We start from the raw sequence: 18,668 nt of genomic DNA, 5'->3' as shown, positions 1-18,668 counted from the left end.
CAATGAAGAACTTTTCTGATGGGAAAAAGTCTTTCCTTGTGCTGGAGGAAGGGTGGAAGTGTCATAGGGTCTAATCCATAATGTCTAGGACCCTGTGTTCTCAAAATATGTTTTAAAACTGGTTTTGGATGCAGTCCCATAATCTTTATGTTGTTGATGGACCACGACTCATGGATAGAACACATGTTCTTGCACACAGCAGACAGAAGTTTCATTCTCTGCCACCTCCAGCTAAAACCTGGAGAGCTCCTGCCGGTCAGAGTCAACATCACTGAGTTTGATGAATCGGCAGTCTGACTAGGTAGAATATAGCTTTGTGTGCTCTTAATAATAGCAATAAAACACGACATAAGAAAGCACTGCGCCACCTCCAGGGGTCGAGGGACAGCAAGGCATGCCTGCCCCCCCAAGAGCCAAGTGGGGATCCAGGAGAGTTGTAGGAAGGGTGTGGCCCCGCACTATGATAGCATGATGTAGGTGGCTAGCCTGGGCAGCAGCTGAGCACAGGGAGGGTGTCCCATTAGGGCTAAGACATGATTGGGGCCACTAGCTGTGACTGTGAGGGGGCCTAATCAGGAAGGGCAGTTCCAGTTATTGGGCTGGGCACTTAAGGTGGTGGTGAGACGGAGCTGGCCAGAGACTGAGAGTAGAAGAAAGACCAGGGAGTGCTGTTAACTGCCTTGAGAAGTGGAAGGCCGAGTGCTGTGCAGCTCCACATACCCAATAAATAGGGTTGCCAGGTCCCTCTTCACCACTGGCAGGAGGTTTTTGGGGCGGGGCCTGAGGAGGGTGGGGTTGGGGAGGGGAGGGACTTTGATGCCATAGAGTCCATTTACCAAAGCGGCCATTTTCTCCAGGTGAACTGATCTCCGTCAGCTGGAGATCAGTTGTTAATAGCAGATCTCCAGCTAGTACCTGGAGGTTGGCAACCCTACCAATAAAGGTCACTGGAAGGGGGGGGGAGGTTTTACTGCATTTACTGCACCATGGAACTGAGCTCCCTGCCAAGCCTGCTTCGGGCCTCATCCTACAGTTACTCTGCCTCACTGCACCCACCCTGGCCCTGGTCACAAGCACCGTCCATGTACTTGATTGATGTCCTTAGCACAATACCACAAGCAAGAGAAAAAATCCCTGTTCCACGAAGCTTGCAATAGAAAATTTCAACAGTTGGAAAGACAACAGAGGGTAGATATAGAAACAAGGTGGGAAAGGTAAAGAAAAAGTAGAGAGGGTAGAGAGGATAACAAGGGCCAAATGGGAGCAGCAGCAGCTAGTTATATGAACTCAGTAAGATGGTCACCTGGTTAAAGAAATCTTTGTTGACTATGTGACTGATCAATTGTATGTTAATTGAATGTGTATATTTGCACATTAACAATAGTTCTGAGGAGGAAAGCACTCTTATTTTGACATTCTTGTACTTTTCAACCGGCATCAATATTCAAAAAACATTCCTCCTTTGGGAGAGAAGAGAAATACCTCTATGATGTTGTTAGTCTTTAGGGTGGCACTGGACTTTTGTTTTATGTGGCTTTTCTGAACAATTGCTTTCAAATTTGATTGCTTAGAAATAGTATATCCGGGGGCAAGCACTGCTGAAAAACTGTATTTGTATTGTATTTTATTGCATTTGTATTGCATTTTAACTGTTTTTTACTTTGATTTATTTTATTGTTCTGTAAACTACTTAGAGAGACTTTTAAAGTTGAAGGACGGTCTATAATTAACAAAACACACACATTGTATTTATATATATGAAGTAGTGTTCCTATATGACTCCACTCATTTCCATGAGGTTTTATGCTCTGGCTTTCATATTTATCCCATATTGTACAAATCGGAGGTCCTGTTTTTCTATATGCTGTTTGCTTCCTGAATTTTATTTACATAGACTGACTTATTGCCCTTAAATTACAAACAGAACCACCGGCAGATTCTACTTAACAACCCTAATGGATGCTATTATAATTCTGTTGCTGGCAGTTGGCACTGAACCTCCGGTGTCTCATAAGCATAAAGGGACACAGTCACCCTGAAAAAATGCACTTCAAATTGCAGAAAATGAACTCACCTCGGGTGCCATTACAGCCCTTCGTGAAAGAGATGGGGGGGGGGGAGAGGGAGAGGAGAGAGACAGATTCTTCTCATTCCCAGCAACTGCCACAGAAATAGCAAAACTAACAGCTAGGCCAAAGGCACAAAAAGATAGAATAGGAGCAGTTTTACTACTTGCAGTAAATGGTTTGTTTTCTTGCTTCTCAAACTAAAGGCTAAAAATTGCTACACAGGATTATCTTCCTTGCACAGTTTAACTCCAGGCTGGCTAACTGGAGGCCCAAGATCCAGACAAACTCACAAAAGCATTTTATCTACGTTCTGAATGAAAGGATAGTATATATTTTTGCGTCACATATAAGAAATGTGAGAGACTTTATTATAGTAGCTGGTCAACCATGAGGTTGGATCACGTGGCAAAACACAATTCTATGTCCCCGTTCTAAGCAGGGTTCCACAATTTATATCTGCCAAATGCTATGTACAAGGCACATGCAGTCTGCTTAGTGTTCGACAAACACCTGCTTTGGGAGTCTGGACAGGAGCAAAAAGTTTATTCAAGAGCAGGATGCCAAGCATGCAGAACTTAGCCATCTGTAACAATAAAAGGAGGGTGTGTGTTCATCACGTCTGCAGTAGGCATAACTCATCCGAAAATAAAGCTATGGGTGTCAAAAGTGGACACCCAGTTCAGGATTAGGGTTGCCACTGGCGGGAGGTTTTTGGGGCAGAGCCTGAGGAGGGCGGGGTTTGAGGAGGGGAGGGACTTCAATGCCATAGAGTCCAATTGCCAAAGCAATTATTTTGTGAACTGATCTCTATTGGCTGGAGATCAGTTGTCAATAGCAGGATACCTCCAGCTACTACCTGGAAGTTGGCAACCCTAGTCAGGATCATTATGGGAGTTGCAGTGTCAAAAAATGAAGAAAATTGTAACACCATGGTCTAGGTTATCTGTAGAAACCACACCAGAGATATTTGCAATAGAAGCTATGGTACTCTGTGGCAGGTGCAATTCTACAGAAAATAAAGCTAGGCATTCTGTTTGGCCACCAACTTTGTGAGAGCTGCAGTGCCAAAACTGAAGGGAATGGGGACATTCCGGCCCAGAATTATCTCTAGACATTCACTTTGGAAGCGATGGCTTACTTACTAGAGACCAGGAAGTTGGAGTCAGCAAAGACAGTGAATGTGGTGCATACACCCTCTTTTACACAACAAACCTTCAGACAGTTTGCAGATTAAGAGGTTTTTTGAGGGTGATGCACATGCAAATGATACTCTAGAGGTGGCAGCATTATTGAAAATGCTTATGATTTTCCACCAAAAATATGGCCAAACATCAGTTTTGAGATTAGTCCACAGAGGTCCTGTAAAACAATATTGTGAGCACAGCAAGCTACAGCGGTGTTGAACAGAGCGAGCAGGTGGGGTCCAGTCCCCAGTAAACCGGAAATTGCTGTCCTCTTAATAAGAATATTTACTGCTAAACTGTGGGTGTCAAGGCTCTCTCTAGGTACTCTGTGTTCAGGTGGAAATGGGCTGGAAGATTTTCACTCAGCCTGCCTTCTTTCCTCTTCAGAAATCCAACTACATGCAAAGCGTTTGTACAGCCCTCACCATTTTGCTCATCTCCGCCTACAAGCATTACGAGCAAGTAACGAGTCTTTTCATAACTGGCAAAAAAAGTTCTGCTTTGTTCCTCTATTCACAAGTGGTCTGAAATGGAATGAGGAAGACCACCTGATTCATCCCCATTCCACCCACCCCACTTCTGCTTTCACACAGCGGAGGGAGTAAAATCAAGAGTCCAAGGGCTCCATCTTCTGGCCAATGGCTGCAATGCACAAAAATTTGCAAAACTACTTTTGTCTCTCCCATTCCCTCCACCATCTGGTTCAGACATTTTCTGTTGAAATATTTCCGAGTGAGATATAATCAAAGTGTAAGACTAGACTAGAGGCAGAGATCAGCCAAATCTGTAAACCTGCTCTGACATTGATCCATAAACTTTTGAAAGGTAATTGTTCCTTGCGCATATGGAAAGTGGAATCTTACGAAGCATGCGCCATTTGCCAGACAAATGTGAAAAATGCCTCCAGACAGAATTGCATTCTCAGTTCAGGGAGTATGAAACCTCTGGTTTTTGGCTCCTTGCCTGTAATGCCCATTTCACACTTGAGAATCACTGCTTGGTGTTGCAACCGGAAAAGAAAATGCTGGAATTCAGACGCACTTTGTTCTTGCTTCCTATCTTTCAAACTCCAGGCCCATGAAATTCACCAAACAAGTATTGTGCAGTGGTTAAGAGCGGTGGTTTGGACCAGTGGACTCCAATCTGGAGAACTGGGTTTGATTCCCCACGCCTCCATATGAGCGGCGGAGACTAATCTGGTGAACTGGGTTGGTTTCCCTGCTCCTCCACATGAAGCCTGTTGGGTGACCTAGGGCTGGTCAAAACTCTCTTAGAGCTCTCTCAGCCCCACCCACCTCACAGGGTGTCTGTTGTGGGGAAGGGAAAGGAAAGGTGATTGTAAGCTGGTTTGATTCTTCCTTATGTGGTTGAGAAAATCGGCATATAAAAACCAACTCTTCTTCTTCATCAAATGTGACCACTTCCCTGTGACAGAGGAGAACGATTTTACTTGAGCCTTACCAGGGGAGCCTCAAGAACTCTTCAGCTCCATTTATTTCAACAGGAGAGGTTCAAACACACACTTAGTTTTTGCCCGCTGAAATCAACAAGATTTAAATGTTGGCTGGCTCAAGCTCCTATTCCCCCCCCCCCGGATTCATAACATATTAAATTGCCCCCATCTTGTTCCTTTGTTACCATGCAGCTCTCTCCAACAGCTGCATAGGTAGCTCTTGAACACCACTGTCTAGCCATAAAAAACTGTCATGAGAAGAGAGATGACCATGCTTGCATGTGAGAGAGCCTGATACAGTGCCATTCTACAAGCCAAACTAGATGTTACAGCAGACACATTGGGGCTTGGAGGACCTCCTTTTAAAATCACTGTGGGGCCTTATTCGGTGCAGGACTGCGGCATGGGGGAGAAGGTGCTCCTGCCTCCCCCCAATGCCAAAGCAGCGCATGGGTGCTTTATATGCCCTGTCAGAGGGGCTCCATGTGCACTTGATGTGGAATCCCTCTAATGGGTTAAATAATGCTCCTTATGCCATTTCAGCTCCGGGAAACATTGTAGGGGGCAGCGAGCTCTTCCTCCATCCCCCTCACAACATGGTCTCAGGCCAAATTGAGCCCCCCTTCCCAGTGGTGATTTTTAAACCAAAGCCCCAACATGCCTGCGAACACCTGTTACATCTAGTTCAGTACTAAGAAACTTAGGAGTCAGAAAAAGCTGCACGAAAATACAGAATGGACCACTTGGTTGCTCCCCCAGAAGCAACTGATGTCGCTTAAAGGCAAACTAAACTTGTAACACAGTCTGGAGATGAGAACAGCCTCAGCCAAAAAACCCTGACCAGAGAAGTGACAAGGTGGTGCCAGTAGGAGACCCACAGTGACTGGGAACAAGCCACCTCTCTTGAAATGGGTAAACGATGACTGTGTATGCCATCTGAACTCCAAGGAGGAAGGGCAGGATAAAAATGTACCTTCTTTATATAGATACCCTCCTGGCTGAACTCCCCGTCCTTCTACTCTGAAGTAGGCAGTGGTTGTTTGGGACTGTGGCATCTAGACCGCATTGTACTACACTTTTGGTTATGTTGCAGGGAAGTCCACTAATTTTTTCTTTTCCCTTGCCACACAAAACCCACTGTCCAACAGCTAACTCTACCTGCAATAGGATCCCACTTCTCCTTACTTGGACATTTGCTGGTAGATCTTTGACAGCAAAATTAAGCCTTGAAGCAAATTGCAAACAGCAGCAAACACATCACAATTAGGAGGTGAGTCTCCTCTTCCCTACTGAATGTCTCTTGGGTTAGCCTGGCACTGTTCCTTTCAAGGCAAGCATACAGATACAAGCCCATCCCTAGAGGAGCAACGGCTGTGCTTCATGCTGCTTTTGCAGGCTACAACTGACTGGATCCAAGTCTTCGTTGCAAAAGTGAACAAGTTCCATGTGCCCTAGACACTTGCCTCTTCCATTAGGAAAACCATTGATCTTGTGTGAGATTTTAGCAGAAGGGGCAGTGTGTTATACGGCAGAGACTATCTAGCGCACATGGAATTCACAGGATCCAAGCCAGAGCCTTTGACAAATCGCATCTTCTGCTGTTCAGCTTCCTCATCTGTAGAGCTGGGCTAACAGTCTTTGAAGAGCCGGCATATGAATACAACACATTAGCATCACTAAGTACCTTGGAAATGGCCTTAGGAGAGAGTATGCAAAGGAGAACTCTGCCCAGGATGGTACTGAGCTTGCCAGCCAGCTGGTTGGTATCTGCGATGTTTATATTGGACAGCATTGAGCCCGTTGGCAAGTAACATTATTGAACTTTAATCGCTACACCTCGTGGGCAACGGTTGCTCAGTGAAGCTCGAGCAATTGCAGCCATACAAAGCTTTGCAGAAAATAAATCAGGCAACTCATATATGCCAGAGCTATTCTCAAAGACGAAAAACTCGTAGGTAAAAATCAGTGTAATTAACAGAACATGCCACCCAAAGATGGGATGGTGTTGAATACAGCAAAATGCGTAACAACTCCATCCTTCTTTTTAGAGGTGAGATTTAGCATCCATGGGGAATCAAAGGAACCGCTCATCTAAACAGTATGAAGGAGCGGGCTGGATTATCCTAATAGTTGCTTTGCTTGAAAACAAAAAGGGGAAATGTTGCAACCAGCTGTAAAACAAAACCCTACACCGGCCAAGAGCTAGTGCAGCTTAGAGGCGAAGAGGCTGAACTGAGATGTAGGTTCAAGTCTTACCTCTGCTACAAACTCATCAGATGACCTTAGGCAACTTCCTATCTGTTAGCAGCCCCCCCCCCTTTACAATGGGGAAATGTTAATACTGTGATAGAGCTGTCTCACACACTCACTTAGAAAGAGGGTCCACTGAAATCAGTGGTACCAACTTTTTTTTAAGTAGATATATTTTGGATTTGCCCTGACCTGGATAGCCCCAGGCTAGCCTGATGTCATCAGATCTCAGAAGCTAAGCAGGGTCGGCCCTGGCTAGTATTTGGAAGGGAGACCTCAAAGGAATACCAGGGGTGTGACTTTCAGAGGCAGATAATGGCAAACCACCTCTGAAAGTTTCTTGCCTTGAAAACCCTCTGGGGCCGCAGAGATCCCAAACAATGTGGCTGGCTTACCAGGACACAGTATGATCATGCAGGGAGGGCTTTGCTTGTACCAGTACATGATGTTTGGTTAGATCAGCTAAATGTAGCCTACGGAAGACAAGAACGGAGAAGCAGTTCTGCACAAACGTTAAGTATCCAAGGAAAAATAAAGATAGGGATGGATAAGAGAGCAAGGGAATACACAAAATATACTGAAGGAAAACAATGCTAAGCTTCATCTGACAGAACAAAGAACAAAGAATGCAAAACAGTCTTATTTCAGCTGTTCCATGGAGGAAGAATTTTTTTTATTCAGAACAAATATTAACCGAGTACATATTAAAAATGGTTAGTACTTTATAAGCACGTGACACACTGTTACGACAGCCATTTGTCATTTCCTTTGATCTCACAGAGCTTCTCCACTTCCTCTTCTCCGACACAAGGGAGGGCCATGAACCGCCCAACTTATACTAACCTTTTACTTACATCAAGTACACTCCCAGGCATTTTCCTGTAGCAAATCGCAGCAACATTCCTGTTTCAAAAGCCGTGTTTCAAAAAACAAATGGAAAGTCTCATGCTCCAGGCTCCTCAGCACAAACCTTACAAGCATCTGTCAAGGCTGGAACTCAGCTTCTATTAGTCAGATGCCTTTAGACCCTAACTGCAGAGCAAGGAGATACAGCCAACTCTTACTGGCTGCTCCTCTTCCCATTACATCAGGTCAAGCGTCTTTAAGACTACAGTCAAGGTACCGTCCTGATAAGCATTCGGAGGCTATGCCAGACACCAAAACCAGAACATGGAATTTTTGCCTCTGAAATGCCTACCACCACCATCAAGTGAAAAGGCATCCTTCCAAAAAGATGTGTTTTGGTTATGAGAAAGAGGAATGGAAAGGTTTGCCTGCAAACTACCGCAACAGGGTTGGCAAGAAAGTTCTTTCCCGTTTCTGAATGAGAAGTCCCCACCTGCAGGATTACTTATTTGCAACAGCTGAAAGCTGGTCACGAATCCTCCCCAGGCCATCGAGCATCGTGTCCACTGTTTGTTTATTCAGCTCTATTGTCAGTGCAGAGGTTGCGAGGTCATTCCCACATAAGGCAGCATCTTCCTGAATCTGAAAGAAAACCAGGGCTTAGAGTCAACCTGAAATCCATCTTCCCAGTGTCGTTTCCTCCATCTTCTACTGGGCAGAATCTTATACATATTGGGGCTGCATCCTACTGCTTCTTTCACCATAGTGCCTTCCTCTAGCCCAGGGAGACTTCTGCCAATGCAAGAGGCACTTCTGCTTGTGGAAGAAGGTCTTTGGGCTTGAGGACAGTGCAAAGCAACAAGATACCAATCCATACTTCAACATCTTGAAGAAGCATCAGATGATTTTTGCTTAGGTGCAGCTCATAGATTCTGTGGTAAACACTTGAAACGTTCAAGAGAGGTGGCTTTTGCCTCCTTTTCATTACCCCTGAATTCCAGTTTAATATAGCCATGTCTCAGAAGGCCAGGCAAAAGTTTAAGCAGACACCAACTCGCTGATTTCTCATTTCTGGGCAAACAGCCATATTTTACCTTCACTGTTTGAAAGTTGTTTTATAGCACAAAACAGAAGGTTTCTGTTTTCATTAGTTTTAAAAGTTTAAACACTAAGCAATCATCAACCAGTGTTTCCCAGCACAATAACCATATAAGATATGCAGACAACTCCCCCCCCCGAGAGGTTAATATAGTATAGTAGAGCAAGTGCCATAATCTTTGATGAGTTTGGCAGGTTTTGTAGTGCTTTTGAAGCCCACAAAAAGTTTAAGTAGAGGCTCAGAAAAATGAACATGCACACTAATGAACAACAGTTTTACTATAGAACTGCACAACTTTTGGTCCATCTGCTTGAAAGCAACCCACCAATTAGGGCTCCCATGCATCTCTTTTTCCTTCTCTTCCTCAATCTCACAAGCAGGATCTTTGCGACCCCAAGGAGCAACAAAACCAAGAGGTTCATCAAACCGCTGGTGCGCCAACCAATAAGGCAGGTGATGGGTTGCATTCAGCTTGGGGGGATCACAAGTTGTGTAGGCATGCTCTCTGAAGCCTTGGGGAGAGGGTAGTTTGTACACAGTCTTTGTACAGAGGAGAGCAAGGTGCCAATTTGTTTCTGTTCATAAAGCAGAAAAGGACAAAACCACCACCACCTGGCCAACAAACAATACCTTCAGCTGTAGCAGGCAGGTGGGGACAGCCATTCTGCTGACACTGTCTGAGGAAGTCTTGATGTCCACTCGCCAGTCCATATCAATCAGCCGGGGTAGGGAAACTGTGGAATTAATAAAACACAATGACCATGGACCTACTAGAATGCCATTATTCTTAGTCTCTACTACAGGGCCATTAAACAGTTCCAGAACTCTTCCTTGGGTCTTCTTGCACAAGCACTTCATTAGCAAGCTCGTGCCTACTTTCCAGTTTGGGAGATTCTTGCCCAACAAATATAAAAGGAAACAAAAAGCAGAGAAGGTGCAAGGGAAAAAAAGGTATCTAATGGCTAACGTGCCCCTACGTGTTTTGCACGAGCTTCTTCAGGGGGATCTTTCTCTACTCAAGCATCCCGAGCAAGCAAGCAAGCAATAAAACAATGATGAAACTTGCTTGCTTTGGACTGGAGAGTGGACATCTAGACTTCCTCAGACAGTGTCAGCAGAGTGGCTGTCCCCACCTGCCTGATGGGGACTCAAAAGCGTTCTCCTCTCCTCCATTAAATACTGTGAGGTAGGTCAGGATGAGAACGATTGGCCCAAGGTCATCCAGTGAGCTTCCATGGCAGAACGAGGATTCAATTTAACTTCTTCTCTGACTAGCTAACCCACCCTCTCCCTACACTTAGCAAGCCTATGCAAATCCCGTTTTTCTTGCAAACCCTGTCCTCTTCTCTTATCTACCTTTTGCCATCTGAGACATGTATCAAATTTTTCACGCAACAACATTTCTGCATTACAGATAATATGCACCTCATTGCATACAACATGTATATATGGATCTCTTTTGCCATTATACTCATGGCAAGCATTGAAGATTGACGGCAGGTAGGTGTCTTAGGTCATAGAATAAAGTATAGGAAGCAACAGCCACACAAGGAGCATTGTGAAGGGATCATAACCAGAGACCAGCTCACTTCTACGTGGTTCCTATCACCTAGTAGGCACTAAATAAATGTGGTAACGATAGTTACTAAAGAAATGCAGAGATACCCATTTCAGAAACACAGGTCACTCTACTTACTCTGACTAGCCTGTACTTCATTTCTCCAGGCAGATCTGAAAAAAAGGGAAGAAAACACAGAACTGTATCACTTATTATAAAGGAAGTAGTAGTACAGCCAGGCAAGCAATTTTCACCAAACAATTGTTTTGCAACCACAGTGTCTGAAGGAGTCCATAAGTGATTTCAATGCCACTACAGGCAGCTGGATTTGACCATTTCCACTGCAGTGTTTCGGACAGTTTAGTTCTTCTTGATTGCCACCAGTTTGTGACAGCAAAAGTAAATGCTCGAGGGATGGGGGAAACACAGAAACCATATTTGATTGTAACATGTAACTCCACCCTTCCCTGATTACTTGAGTTGAATAAAAATAGCCTTTAGCAAAAACAGATGAATAGAATAAATGAGGTTCATCCTCCCCCTCCCAAAATTATAATCTGCAAGGCTATTTAAACTTGTTTAATTGTCATGGCTTGTCCCCCTGGCCCAGCCTACGCATCTTTTTGCAAAATACTGAGAATTTTATTGGAATCCTAATCTCTTCATACAGTCCCTATTATAACACATTTTGCTGCAGAGGAAATCAAATCTGTTAACATGATTTGTGTGTGAAGGCCTGCAATTGATCACTAAGGTTGCGTCTTAGAGATGACAAACATGCTGCATTTCAGACTTATAAGGCATGTTTTCTTTAGTTCACTTGTGTCCCAGCATGTGCCTGGCTGAAGGTAATCCAGCAAGCTTCCATGGCACAATAGGGGTTTAAACCTCAGTCTCCCAGATCCTTGTTTGGCACTCAAACTACTATACAACACTGGCTCTGACTTTATGTCTGACTGAGTTGCTAATAGTTATGTTTTTAACACAGAGAAAAAGCACTGCATTACAATAAAAGCTGCCACACATTTCAGAAACGAATGCTGAAAATCCCAGTTCTTCAGTTACGCTGATCTACATTACAAAGCAGATGGTTCTACAGTATACTAATTACCCAGCAAGAATGCCACAATACCTGTAAACATCACAGACACAAACCAAAATGATAGTCCCTGCTTCAAACAGCCAGAACCACTTCCAAGGGGGTCTAGAAAGCAGCACACCCCAGCTTTTGTTTTCCACTTGTACGAGAATCCTGCCTACCAAGGAGGCAACTCTGGGTGGTAGGGCTATAAGTTAAATACTATTTAACAATTCAGGAACCTCCTCAATAGTTAGCATCAGCCATAATTTACAAGCCTTGATTTTTCCATTCAGACAATCCCAGGGATGCTTTGTTAATCATGATTTGGCACAATGTCCAAATCACAACATTGCCTTATTCAATACCACAAAAAGGACACTTACAAATTTTCCAGGATTATCTTGGTCAGAAGGTTTTTAAGGTTCTGGTGGAAGCCTTCTGGAAAAAGGGAGAGAATTTCTTCTGGAGAGGTCAGGCCCCGATGCACAACATGCCTTGAAAGGTTGTGCAAAGAACAGATCAACTGTAGGAGGAATGAGAAACAGAAAGACATGATTTAAAGTTTCCTATTACTGTCAGATAGGAGATCAATTGCCTCCCAAATTCATGGAGTCCTCTTACCTTCTACTCAATACTGTCAGGCCTGATCCTTGATAGCTAGTCCTCCCACGTGATCCCTGTTCTTTGACCAAACTCTACTCCATGACCTTTTTCTTGAAATAAGGCTACATACACAACCCTTCCTGGATTTTTATGCCTGTTTTCCAGTTCCAACCACAGCCCTGCTGCCCCAGGACCTATCAATAAGCCAACACAGTTAAATCTGAAATGGTGTCCAATACTCACTTGCTTAGCTTCATCTGGTGCCACTGAGAGAGTGGAACAGGTACCTTCAATCAGTTTCTCTGAACCACTGGCTGAACTCAAAAAGCACTCTTGGCATAGGTGCCGGACTTCATCTTTTTTTGAAGCCTGTCAAAAACAACACTGTGACCCTTTTGAAAACAAAGGATGGGGTGGTAGTCAGCTATGAAAATGGCTTTTCTGACAGATTAAACAATCTCACGAAGCATAAGCCAATTAACAGTCATAAGCCATAACAGTCAACCGGAACCTCCATGTGCAGAAGCAGTACATCTCTGACCATACAAAGAAGAAGAAAGTCACCTCTTTCACGTCTTAGTGTGATTTCTATTGCTATTTTATTTTCAGGTATTTTAAGCTTAGTACCCATAAGAAAAAAATGAAAGCGTAATACTCTTTCAGGGGATTTTACTTTGCGTGTTAGTATAAATAAGATCTCATCTAAGTGGTCTTCCAAATGCAGTACCACAGCTTAGCCAGGCAGTATGCACAATTCATTTTAGCAAATTCTCAAATTGAAAAACGCCAATTAAAAAGCTTATCAAATTACTCATTAATACAACAGGATTTTGTAAGAGAAAACAAAATATATTAATGACTCTGTATTGTCCAGTGGTCATACCTGAATCCCATCTGAGGCGTAGGCTCAACTTTTACCTCCATTTACTCATTGCGAGATCCTGGCTAAGCCTCACAACACTGTTATGAAGACGTGCCTTTTAAAAACGCAGCACTTTACAAATCAGCAGTGCCACAGACAAAAGACAAATATGCATTTAAAAAATATTATTTCAATTCCAGAGCAGCATACCTTCAGTAAAATCAGCAGGGCGAGAAGACAGCTTGACAAACAATAATGTTTTCCTAACAGCTGTACTTACTTTCAGCAAGATCTGAAGCGCAGCAAACTGCTCTCCGTCCAGCGCAGCCATCTTCCACGATCACATGACCGTTTCCAGCCCAATCAAAAAGGAAGAGCGTAATCCGTGGCGGTTGGTTTAATAAACCGCTCTGCATGCTGGGAGCTGTAGTCCTATGACTCAATAAGGGGAGTGCTTCAGGTGTCTGCTTTACGAAGGAATCCAATGAAATCGCCCCCCCTTTTAATATTATTTCTCACCTGCAACTATACTCCTTTCAGTGGGGTTCCTTCACTTGAATCTGCATATTCCCAATTAGATAACAATTGATAAGCGTTTCAAAAGAACTGACTACCCTTGGAGCAAAAACAAATGAGCTGGAGCCCACTTCGTCTTTTATCTAGCTGCCCTCCGTAGCAGTTCCCAGACATCTTGTCTGCTTTGAGTAACTTTTCTGTGTTTTTCACCTTGGAGAGCTGAATAACAACTTTCTTTCTGTCTCTGAACTAAAGATATCTTTTTGGCCCCCTCCTTTGGAGTCCAGTGATTTTCCGAAAGGCCTACTGATTTTCTAAAAGCCTGCCACCTCACTAGGAACTTGTTACTTAGGTGGAAACTCTAAAGGTGTAGCGTTTATGGGGATAGATCTCGATGGGTAGCCGTGTCAGTCTGTCAATAGCAGTAGAAAAGGGCAAGAGTCCGGCAGCACCTTAAAGACTAACAAAATTTCTGGCAGGGTATGAGCTTTTGTGAGCCACAGCTCACTTCTTCGTTCTGGCTGCGTCTGAAGAAGTGAGCTGCAGCTCACGAAAGCTCATACCCTGCCAGAAATTTGGCACTTTCACACAGCCCAAATAATGCACTTTCCATCCACTTTCAATGCACTTTGAAGGTGGATTTTAGCGTGTGAACTGACAAAATCCACTTGCAAACGATGGTTAAAGTGCAGTGAAAGTGGATGGAAAGTGCATTATTTGGGCTGTGTGTAAATGTAGTCTTTAAGGTGCTACTGCACTCTTCTACTAGCGTTTATGGGGTCAGCCTTCTTTTTCCATAATATGCTCCCTATAAAGACTTTTTTTGTGTTTTAAGTCGGTAATAACTTTAGCAATCAAGGCTTTTAAAAAATTTAAATGTAGCAGTGTGTTCTGCTGCAGAGGTTCTACCCTTCATTCTCATGGCTGCGATTGGGCCAGGAGATTGTGTAACCCGATCCCACACATATCCCATTGAGATCAGTGGGACTTATAAAACTGTCACTGTCTTCAACCATAGGCCTGGAGGAACATCTCTGTCTCACAGGCCCTTTGGAACTGTGTAAATAAATCTTCAGGAAATGGCAGACCTGAAAACTGTAGTTGCCTGCCTAGCTGTGGGGAAACAGGTCACTAATATGGTAAGTAACTCCATGTAAGAGGTTTTGTTTTTTAAGCAACAAAAACAAAACAGAGGACTATTTAAAAACATTCCTGCCTAAATTATGAAGGATAACAGCCCATAGCCCTATTCCTTCCAGACTTTGCAGAACGCAAAAACAGTTCTTGTCCCCAGTAACCTTGTGTAAGGTGGCAACCTTAGAACAGCTTGCCATGTTCACCTGTCAAAAAAGGGGGCAGGAGAGAAGTGCTCCACGACTCACTAAAATTAATCAGCATTGTATATTGGAACTTGGAAGTGAAGGACTGTGTGATGTTCCTTTGTACAAAGCACAATGGAGTACTTCAGAGGGGGGTCGTAAAGCCAGCAAGGCTCCTGTCTAGCACTGGGATCATAGGGATTCCTCTGACGTGCTGTTTGGTGTAGATGTTGGTGCTATAACAACATGCAGAAACAGAACCTGCTGGAGAGAGAAGTGAAGTTTCAGCAGGTTTGTGCCTGATGCTGAGATACACTAGTGTTTCCTTACGTGCCATTAGAAGCACAGCTTGCTTGTGTTTTTCATGCTCCTTTCAAAGATCACAAAATGAATTGGAAAGTGCTTTCTCTCTCGATCTTCTAAACCCATGAAGCTTCTTGAGGTTAGCTGCTTACTTTGTACATACAATGTGATTGTTATTGTGTTATGAGCAAGTATTTATTTATTTTATTTATTTATTATTTCCATTTGTTACCCCGCTCTTCCCAGCCAAAGCCAGCCAGGATGATAATTGATGTTCCACCTTCTGCAGGAAGACAGGGGAACACACATACTTTTCTCTCTGCTCAAGTAAGGACCAAGAAACCTGGCCGGTGACCCTCAGGAATTTTGTATGTATCGCATAACATGTTTGAGAACCCTCTGCATTACATGGAGTGAGGAAAAGTTTGAAAAACATGGCTCTGAACCTTCATATTTAACAGTGCAAGCCTATGCCAAGGGACATCCTGTCAGAGTAACAAGTTGCCCATAATAATCTTACAGAAACAGCTGTTAGGTAGCTGTCAGATCAGAGGCATCTAAGCTGATGCAAGAGGCAGCAATAGCCTTGCAGGTTCTAGGGTGAACTGCAACTAACCGGTTTGAAGCAGTAAGGATGATGTAATACTGTGGCCAGGTCTGCAGGTGGCCTAATTGGTTTCAGGTGCTGGAATGTATATAAGCCTGTGTAATTGTAATTCTGTGTTGGGAAGTTTGGTGGAGAGAAGTGTACATGGCGGTTTGTCTTTTGTATCTGTGCACTGTAAATTAAACTACACTGTTTTCTATAAAGCAAGGAGTTCTGGTGGTGTGTCCTGGATAACTTCTAATCCGCCTGCTTCCACGTCACATCCTTCAAAGCTAATTGACATCAGTGGGCTTAGAAGAGTGTGCTTCTGTTTAGGGCTGCACCAAGGAACCATTTTTCTCAAGTAAGTACAGTTTAAATCTTATGTCCATGAACAACATTTTCTCCTTCTGCCTTGTTTAATTCATCATCATCCCCTGGTATCTTATGTATTGCATAATCCAAAGACTTTTTCTTTCTGTATATGTATCTTTTGAACCACTGAACAAAGACTTCATTTGCATTTCTCCCTTGAAACAAATCAACGAATGTATCCCACCAGACATGCAATTTTTAAAAATCACTTTGGAATTGTGGTACTTACCAAAGGGAATAAGCTCCCATTTACAAAATAATCATTTTAAATTCAACATTTTGGATCCTTTGCAAGGACAGATGAAACTCTGAAAAGTATATCTCCCTCCCACCTTTACATGAACAGTAGGTAAGAAATGGGATTCCTTGGGGAACTATTTGAGAGAATAATTTTACCATCTGTGGCCTCTTGAAATTAATTTAGACTGATCAGCTGTGAGGAAGATCCATTTTTCTTTAAGCCATTAAAGGGATTGTATAGAGAGCACCTTTGTAAATATGAAAGCAGCAGGAGTGGTATTTTCCATGGAGCCTTCTATAACAAAATTGGAATGTAATTTTGTTAAGATTGATTGCTGGAAGCGTGAATGTTTTGATTTCCAGATCAGAGTTCGTGTATAGCGTGGCTAAATGGAGCATGAACATTTTTTGTGACATGGATTTGTGGAACTTGAAACTGTGGGCTGTGACCTGAACTCTATTTTATTCTGGTGAAGAACAGGCTTCGTGATAAAAGTTAAATTACTTGACTGTCCAGGCAGAGAAGAACTCAAAACAATGTTTAATGCGTATCTCTGTGGCATAGTTCTATGAATTATTGTGTGGTCAAGGTTCAAAATAATGGTGCTGAACTAGGTATATGGGTTGGAGCCTAGTAGTGTGTGTGGAATATGGCTTCAGTACTGGCAGTGCCATCCTCAGCAGAATTGCACCCAAGTCCATTGGAGTAAATCTGCTTAAATCTGTTTAGGATGGCACTGCCAGTTATCACTGACATCATTTTCTTTGTATCTGGCAGCCTGGTAGTTTCCTTCTTTCAAACGGAATAAATAGAGCAACACTGAAAGTATTGTTTTTATTGTCTCTAATTTTTTGCATTTGTAACTGTGGCTATCCTGAACTTTGCTTTAATTAGCACTTTGGTTAAGCGTGAGAACTCTGGGGGAAGGGTAGCAGGACAGTGACCCACTTGCTCTACAGTTAATCTGCCTGTCAGCCGCAGTAAATTCTTATGGTCGGCTTTATCATAAATCTTCCTTTTTGGAAGGTGAAAGATGTGCGAATCAGATGCAGGGAGGGGACACTTGCCACCCTCGTCTTTACGCTATTTGCACTGCTTCGCCTAAGCTATCAGTGCTGCTTATTACAGCCACTTCAAATTGAAGAGGCACACAATTTGGCTAGTTAATAGCATGGCTTGAATGTCTATTGATTGATAGTTCCCTGCAGTCTTGAGAACGACGCTTTGCATTTAGCGTCTTGATATCATAGACTTCTTGTTAGGGTAATTTTGTCTCATTGATCAAGATTGGGTAGTTTGCAGAGATGCTTCCGTATTGATTGCTTGAATTGACAGGTTTCTTTTCTCAAGGACTTGGGTGACCTCTCTTCCCAGCCGAAGTTCTTCCTTTTTCTTTTCTTGTTAAGATTGGCTTTCTGGGCAGATTATTAAAGCCCATATCTGCCTGGTGCCAGTCAGGGTCATCTGCAGGTAGCTGTGGCCAATTGGTAGCTGTAGGTAGCTGTGGGCATCTCATAGCTACTCCCCCAAATATTGCCCCCCCCTTGCAACTAGGATGCAGGGAATGAAGTAGGATCTTCTCATTAATTTTAGTCCAGGATGGATTGGCCATTAAGACCAACAGGAAAAGTTCCTCCCAGTTTGCCCCTGGTTTAGTCCCATCAGAGCTGATGGGTCTAAAAAGATTAAGAAAGAGCTGCTGTAGATTAATAGGAGCTTCAGGGCTCATTGAGAAGGTGGCTGGAGGAGGCGAAAAACACAGTTCTTGTGCTCTCTCCTTTCTTCCCACAGGCCCTTCTTCCACTTAGGGTAGCCCTTACCATGCTGTGGTCTCTGGCAGGTACTCATTCACACTAAGCCCTGATGCTAGCCCCAGTGTCATTGCACAAAGCCTCTTTATCTGGCAGTTTAGTCCTTGGACTGTTGTCAGATTGCATCTCAGAACTCATTCAGTCCTCATCCTTGTAATTGTCTCTCTTGGCACCCTTTGGAGTATGACACCAGGCAAGCGGCTGCCTTATATGGCATATTCTGTGTGTCATTAAGAGAGACCGAATGGGGTAAAAAACTCTTCCCTGAGGTACACAGACCTTTCTCAAACTCTCCTGCGGAAGGTCATGGGAAAGAATGGTATCAGTGAAACAGCACAATGCTTTTGCACAATGTTCATTTATGTCAACAGAGAATTTACCAGGAGCTGCTGCTGTAGCATGGCATGTGAGAGCCTGAGCTGTAACCTGTAAGATCCCCAGTTCACATCTTGTTTCCCACAAACTCACTAAGGGGCCTGAAGAAAGCCATTTTCTTTCAGCCTCCATCACCC

General features: G+C 43.5%; 1 protein-coding gene across 1 annotated transcript; it reads right to left on the bottom strand.

Moving 5' to 3' along the window:
- Positions 1–8,278: 8,278 nt before the first annotated feature.
- Positions 8,279–13,336, bottom strand: COMMD9 (COMM domain containing 9). Its single transcript, XM_056851920.1, has 6 exons — positions 13,286–13,336; positions 12,387–12,512; positions 11,924–12,063; positions 10,598–10,632; positions 9,532–9,635; positions 8,279–8,444 (listed from the first exon to the last, which is right to left on the bottom strand). The coding sequence occupies exons 1-6, from the start codon at positions 13,334–13,336 to the stop codon at positions 8,304–8,306; spliced, it is 597 nt and encodes a 198-aa protein (XP_056707898.1). The 3' UTR covers positions 8,279–8,303.
- Positions 13,337–18,668: the final 5,332 nt, after the last annotated feature.

The sequence above is a fragment of the Euleptes europaea genome, chromosome 6 (genome assembly GCF_029931775.1).
Source record: "Euleptes europaea isolate rEulEur1 chromosome 6, rEulEur1.hap1, whole genome shotgun sequence".
Lineage (NCBI taxonomy): Eukaryota > Metazoa > Chordata > Lepidosauria > Squamata > Sphaerodactylidae > Euleptes > Euleptes europaea.
Note: the sequence above shows the minus strand (reverse complement) of the source record. Positions and strands in the feature narration are given on the sequence as shown.

Excerpts from the sequence above, each read along its gene's own strand:
- COMMD9 (XM_056851920.1), bottom strand. The coding sequence starts at position 13,336 with ATGGCTGCGCTGGACGGAGAGCAGTTTGCTGCGCTTCAGATCTTGCTG. Across the intron at positions 12,513-13,285 it reads CGCTTCAGATCTTGCTGAAA|GCTTCAAAAAAAGATGAAGT; the intron begins GTAAGTACAGCT and ends TGTTTTTGACAG. Across the intron at positions 8,445-9,531 it reads CCTGCCTGCTACAGCTGAAG|ATTCAGGAAGATGCTGCCTT; the intron begins GTATTGTTTGTT and ends GTTTTCTTTCAG.